Source organism: Coffea arabica, chromosome 7e (assembly GCF_036785885.1).
Source record: "Coffea arabica cultivar ET-39 chromosome 7e, Coffea Arabica ET-39 HiFi, whole genome shotgun sequence".
NCBI lineage: Eukaryota > Viridiplantae > Streptophyta > Magnoliopsida > Gentianales > Rubiaceae > Coffea > Coffea arabica.
This window is the reverse complement of record NC_092323.1, coordinates 2,506,202-2,513,140: the sequence shown is the minus strand read 5'-3', so window position 1 is coordinate 2,513,140 and position 6,939 is coordinate 2,506,202. Positions and strand designations below refer to the sequence as shown.

General features: G+C 38.7%; 2 protein-coding genes across 4 annotated transcripts; both read left to right on the top strand.

Moving 5' to 3' along the window:
* On the top strand, positions 1-678 carry LOC140011073 (uncharacterized). Its single transcript, XM_072059181.1, has one exon. It carries the CDS (start codon positions 1-3, stop codon positions 676-678), a length of 678 nt encoding a protein of 225 aa, XP_071915282.1.
* Positions 679-1,672: 994 nt separating this feature from the next.
* On the top strand, positions 1,673-6,851 carry LOC113723032 (anthranilate phosphoribosyltransferase, chloroplastic-like). Of its 3 annotated transcripts, none has more exons than XM_072059170.1 (10): positions 1,673-2,444; positions 2,595-2,738; positions 2,890-3,051; positions 3,160-3,243; positions 4,104-4,292; positions 4,942-5,032; positions 5,181-5,240; positions 5,999-6,117; positions 6,304-6,438; positions 6,636-6,851. In XM_072059170.1, the coding sequence occupies exons 1-10, from the start codon at positions 2,229-2,231 to the stop codon at positions 6,636-6,638; spliced, it is 1,203 nt and encodes a 400-aa protein (XP_071915271.1). In that variant the 5' UTR covers positions 1,673-2,228; the 3' UTR covers positions 6,639-6,851. The 3 variants fall into 3 exon arrangements, with proteins under 3 accessions (XP_071915271.1, XP_071915270.1, XP_071915269.1); XM_072059169.1 differs by having other exon boundaries at positions 6,633-6,851; XM_072059168.1 differs by having other exon boundaries at positions 1,674-2,444; positions 6,536-6,851.
* Positions 6,852-6,939: the final 88 nt, after the last annotated feature.

Here is a 6,939-nt window from a genome sequence, read left to right as displayed (position 1 = left end):
ATGAATCAACTTTACTGGAAACGTCTTTGGAGTAATTGCGGCCGGCAAGCTCCGAAGGACGCTAGCAGTTTCTATAATTATAACGTATTCCGGCCGTACCGACGCCCGTGCTCTTCCATCTTCCAGTGTTTGATCGTCGTTACAATTTTCACAATTCTTGTCGGCGGTGTCATCGGCGTACTGGTGCGCCTATGGCCTCGTTCGCCAAAGTTCGAAATCATCTCAGTTTCTGTTTCTCCGTTCGACATGGTAGGCTCTAACTTAACGGCAACTTGGAATATAACTTTTGATGTCAAGAACCCTAATCAGGGGAGGCTTAGTTACGAAGACGTCGAGGTTTCCGTCTACAGCGGAAACACAAACACGCTGTTAGTGTCGGCAAACCAGAGCGGTTTTGATCAGCCAAAGAAGTCTCATGTGAAGTACGAAGCGATTATATCGACATGGCGTCTGCCGATTGCGAACGAGACCGTGAGTAATCCCTTGATCGAAGATCGGGTGCATGGAGTCGCGGCGTTCAGCTTCCAGGTGCATGCAAAGTATATTTACGTACCTGTGCGGCCGGTCTCAAGCAGACGTCACATCACTGTCGACTGCAACAATGTCAAGATTGAAGTTGGTGCCAATAATTCCTTCAATGTCATTAGGGGACGCTTCAAAAGGTGCGAGATTGTTTGACGAATGCCAGCTAGTGGATTTTGCCAGTAATTCATAGCATAATTTACTATTTACGGTGTAGAATAAGTTATCCACACACGTCCGTTATTGTTGAATTTTTGTTCAGTTATATAATTCTCACGACATTTGATATAAATTGTTATATAATTTTGGTCAAGCACGTCTAATATAATATGGTTTTTTTTTAATTATCAAACACTTGTTTAAATTTTCTCTAAATTTGAATTTTCTATCCAATTTTCTCCAAATCTAACACTAATACGATATTGTTTCAAATAATCTGGTAAATGATAACATGACTCGAGGAAGGAATGCGTTGAATGAATGGTACAGAAAAGATAGTGAGAACTTCCGAGTTCGATACTTTCTACTTATACGTAAAAAAAGAAAAGAAAAGGTGGCTCGAAATAAAAAGTTATATTACTACATAATTTTTGTTTTAAACGTCTTTTGTAATAAGATATCTAGAAGAAGTGGAAGAACTATTAGAAATCATCATCATCAAATCTTTGCAGTCAGGTCTTGTCTTTGCTTATTCTTGGTCCAGATTTCGGAACCTCTTCACAAGAAAAGAAAGGCAGCGTATATAAAATCTCTTCACACTATATATATTTTGTTAAAACTGAGAAAAAGGCTAGAAGAGTCAAATGTTAGTGGATGTAGACAATTGCTTAATTACACTATGAAAATTATGGCGTATATATGATTATATATATATATATATATATATATATATATATATATATATATATATATAAATAGATGGATGGATTTAACTGTAATTTTCAGTGTCAAATTTTGTTATCTTAAGGTTCATATTTATTATGTTAATGCCTAGATTTATTTTGATAGTACTTAAATTGTATGGTGCAGCACAAGCCCCACCCACATTTTGTCTTGCTCATTAGGGTAAAATTAGAGGCGTAAAAAATGGGTGATTTAGGCGGATTTGGATTCAAATTCAATTCAAAAAACGCAGCCAACTCTGCAATTCTTTGTAGAACACAACCGGTAATAATGGCCCTGAATTCTGCAAGCTCATCTTCATCAGCCCACCAATGTCTTCTGCCAATTCCGAGCAATCACACTCGCCTGTCTCTGTGGTCTCTCCTACACAAACTGCACCCACGTTGATCTTCAAGAGATCCCAATGGCCTTTATCTAGTTCTAATTCTTATCTACATAATTATGATAGCCTAAGAAACAGTAATTGAACAAGATGATGCTCAGTACGTTGTAGTTCAAACTGAAAAGGGAAAATTGTGCATTTATGGCGGCAACAACTTCATGCACCAATAACTGCACCCCTGCGCACTTTATCTTTATGACGCAGAGCTACCAAATTCAGATTCATTGCTTCCTATTTTCCATTTCTGCCGAGTGCGAACAAACTGAAAGAAAGAACAAATTCTTATCAGAAAGCAATTCCATAATCCACGTCTCACAGTCACAGCCAAAAGTTAGTGGAGGCAAAGCATTGGTTCGTACAAACCCTCGATCGGGAACTGATGACGCCCAACTGACAATTGTAGTCACTGCAATGCTATTTTATGGACGTCATGATTGTGTTTAGATCTCCTTCTCTCTCCTGCAACAAGAAGCAATTGTCGGAAAAATCTGGGATTCGTAAATTTTCCTTTCATCCACCGAAGGGTGCACGAATTTTGTTCCCGCGGAAATCAAACTCTGTGCGGTTCTCCCTTCACTTGCCGTGCTGCTCTGGCTCCCCACTTGAACTACAACGGCCCATTTCATCCTCCGAGGAGGTATATCTACAACCGGCTTCTTTTTTTTTTTTTTTTTGTAATTAATCACAACATTACTAATTCACTACTAGTTGACTTTGATTCCACGAATTAGTGAAGGCAGACTTGGGGAAAGGAATTTTGATTTGCTTGTTTTTGCTGTAAATGTAGTTAATTGAGCGATTGTTGGCTCGCAAAGACCTGACTGAAGAGGAGGCTGAGGCTTCACTTAACTTGTTGCTGAATAATGGCAGTGATGCTTTGATCAGTGCTTTTCTTGTCCTCTTAAGAGCCAAAGGCGAAACCTTCGAAGAAGTAACATCACGTTTAGTTGACCTCGGGAATCTTACCAAATCCATATCTTGGCTCATACATACTTTTGTTCTGTCTGCCTGTTTAAGTACTAATTAGGAGAAGAATCCTTTGATCCAGTTTTGCTAATGGGTTTAAAATTATCTACATGTAGATTGCAGGATTTGCAAGAGCTATGATCAAATGCTGCAAAAAAGTGGAGAGTTTAGAGAATTCAGTGGACATAGTTGGAACAGGAGGTGATGGGGCTAACACGGTAAATATTTCAACCGGGGCCGCGATTCTTGCTGCTGCTTGTGGTGCTAAAGTTGCTAAGGTGAATAATTGTTAATATACCACATACCATTGGTTGTCCAAGTAAGCATGGATGATAATTTGCATTGTGTATTACTACTTCGTAAAGAAATTATGCGCTCCTTTCCAGCAAGGTAATCGATCAAGTTCTTCTGCTTGTGGAAGTGCTGATGTTTTGGAAGCCTTAGGTGTGGCCATTGACTTGGGACCTGAGGTTAGCACATCGTACTGCATTTGTTCCTTGGCTTTGAGCCATGCGAAAATAGTAAACTCAAAAATGTCGGTTTGTTGTCATTTGGCTAATAAAATAGAATTACTCGATTTGGTTATCTCTTTATGATTTGTTAGGTGATGATATGTCATGCTGCTGCTCTAATTTCCAATTCGGACTTATATTGAGGATGTACAGTTTTAAGTTATTGAGTATCCCTATCCTGAAAGGATTATCCACGACTAAGCTAAAATTTCTTTCTTTCTAATACATCATTTAGACTAATTAATCAAGTTGGACCTTATGTTGTCAATCAAAACATCATCATTTGCTCCCCCAGTGATTGCGTTGAAACTCGATTGGACAGCATCTCTTGCATTCAACAAAATTCTACTTTATCACATTGTTGTGGTCGTGAAACTTTAACTACAAGCCCCGCGATTCAACTTTTTTATGCCCTTAAATCTTAATTTAAACTTTTTTTTCCAACGTGAATTTGATTGAGAAATTCTTGATAAGAAGTCTTATTCTACAGTTTCTTGATTGAGAAATTAAGTTTAGTTTTTTCCATATGAGATCTTTACATTCATGAATTTCATAATTCTATATCTGGGTTTCATGAAAAGTGACAGTTTTGCAGTCAAATACGAGTCTTATAACATTACTCACCAGTTATTTCAGACTGATACATTTCTTCTCTTATTCTATTGCCTGAACGTGCTTTGTTTGCTTATACACCTCCAACGCACTGGTGACGGTTGTCTGCATTTTTCAATAATCCGAGATCCACATTCTGCTTAACTTTGGAAAAGAAAAATGACTTGTCTAGGAGCATATCAGTTAAATCGTGTTCTTGGAATTAGGGGGTGAAAAAATGCGTGGAAGAAGTTGGCATTGGTTTCATGATGTCTCCTAACTATCATCCAGCAATGAAGATTGTTGCACCTGTGAGGAAAAAGCTCAAAGTGAAGACTGTATTTAATACCCTCGGTCCATTGTTGAATCCAGCACAACTACCTTTTGCTGTGGTGGGAGTGTACAAGGAAGATATGGTAGGCTCAAAGTTTGTGTCCTGTAGTTTATGCTAGAAATAATTTACTTACTGGTTTCTTATTATGCCTTAACTGCGATATTCAAACTAGTAATAAGTGGTTGTACCAATTGACCGATAAGTCTGAAAATATGGTCAATAACTGCAGAAATCACAAACTGATTAGTTCACGCTTTCTTTAGAGGGTTTTTATCAAATACTGCATTCCTTAGTAACATTTTCATTGCCCTTTTTGTCAAGCGTTTGATGCTTTCAGTCGGAAATTTCAGGAGTTGGCTGACTTGGTATATACATTATATAAGTAAATCAGTTATACTATTGAGTGGCAAAGTTCATAAGACTTATAAGACCTCAATCCATTTGTAATTTCTGGAGCTAAGTTCTCGTAATTCTGAGATAATAAACAGGACTCAAAATGTTGGAAAGTTTCCAGTCTCAGTTCTCTAAGACGCGCACCCAATTTTAGTAATATTCAGCAGATTAAACATAAGTCATACTTCTGTGAAAGCCCATTGATATTTGATCTATTCCTTTCTTTTTCTCTTTCCTTTTTGGGGTGGTCTCTTAACTTTACTGTCTATAGAGGGAAGAATCCTACTCAAGTAAATCAGCTTTTCAGCGTCGATAATTACTCTCTTCCACTTCAATAGGTTAAAAAGATGGCCAATGCCCTGCAAAGATATGGCCTCAAAAGAGCACTAGTTGTTCACTCTGAAGGCTTGGATGAAATGAGTCCACTAGGTAAGTTTACCTCGTCGCGTGAAATTGAATGCAGCAAAAACAGTTTCAGGTCACTGACGCCTTTGAATTTGTGTGCTTCATGTAATGCTTGTATGCTTTCTTTAGTTGTCGCAAGTCTTTCTCATCATGGATTTAGTTATATTGACAGGACCTGGACTGATGTATGATGTTACACATGAAAAGATCGAGAAGTTCTCTTTTGATCCATGTAAGAACCTTAAAGTCCCTCGCGTGTTTTAAGTTTTAACTAAATGTAGGTTGCTTTATTCAAGGCTTTTACATTTAACATGGTTGATGCTTCAGTCAATCTAACTGATGCCAATGTTGTGGCTTGGCAATGCCAAACTGCTGCCTGGTTTCTTTTGAAATGGTGTTCTGTTGAAGAGTAGCTTATTACCTTGCTGGTCACAAACTAGCCATGATATTTGACCATAACTGACATGCATAGATGATCGATCTTAATTTCGAATTCGACTCTAGGCCTCGACTTGTATCTGTCCTAATAGAAATCCAAAGCCAAGCACGGAATTACCACATTGCCTCATACATTTACGTATCTATATACACAGATGGGTTCTTAATAATGTACTATACCCAAAACTTAACTAGCCAGCTAAATGCCAGTTCTTGATAATGCTTAAAACTAGAAGCAAGAACAATTTAAACCTCGTCAAAAGCAGGTGAATCCGGTGCACACAGACTCGGACCCGTCCTGTGCTCTTTTTTCCTGAAGTTTGACTGGTTCATTTTCTCCTCAACCTAAACTAACTGGGACGTGCCAAACCAGGAACCAGACCCCATAACCACTTCATATCTTGGTCTGACTATAGACACCGTAACCGGGAATCCAGAAAGTTGCTTGTGAGTCCATGACCAGACAAGTGGAAGTATCTTTTTTGCAATAGATTCTGAATTTGGTATTCTTGAAAATCAGTAACCAATTCCTTGGGATAATCTATCATGCAGTGGAATTTGGTATACCTCGCTGCACGGTGGAAAATCTACGAGGGGGAAGCCCCCAGTATAATGCTACTGTACTGAGGCGAGTGCTATCTGGTGAAGCGGGCCCTGTTGCAGATGCATTCGTAAATCTCCCTTTCCCCTATCTGCATTTTTTACAATGTTTTGCTCCTCATTTTTGTGATGTCCCGGTGTTTGGAACAAAACCAATCACCTAATAACTTAGAGAGAGACATCTAGTCCTATCTTTTAACCAACTTCATCAGACAATGTTCAAGTCCATAACTTAGGTTCCCGGGTGGATAATTCAGGTCCTGAATGCAGCAGCGGCATTATTGGTCAGTGGACACGTTAGTAACTTTGGCGATGGCGTAGCTTTAGCCCGCAAAAAACATCATTCAGGGGAAGCACTATGTACTCTCAACTGCTGGATTAACTTGTCAACCGTGAGTTGTCTAATGATTTTTGCATCTCAGATTCTAAACGCTCTTTTTTCCTCTAATTTCTGCTTCCATGTTTTTTTTCCTATCTCAATTGCTGTAGAATTTCAAAGAACCAAACAGTTTTGTTGCCTATTAGGCATGCTGAAAGTCAAATTGTGCTTTTCATGTGCAATTGTCTACGACTCTCACGGTCATAGCAGTAAAATGCTACCATTCCTGAGCTTGAAGAAGAGAAGTGGATATCTGACGGCTTCCCTGCGCAACACAGGTGCCTGGTAGAGCTTATGCAATAGAGCTTATTAGAAAAAGGTCCAGAGCTCATAAAGATGCATCTGCTGACCATGTTACACCACTAAAACTTTTACAATTGGTATTCTTGTGAATTTGGTTAAGTACAAGCTCAAGTTCAAGCTAAATTGGTGTCCTTGGCGAATTTGATAATTTTGATTAACTGCGAGTGATGGAGACGAGTTCTGACTTTGGAGAATTTGAGCCAGACTGAGA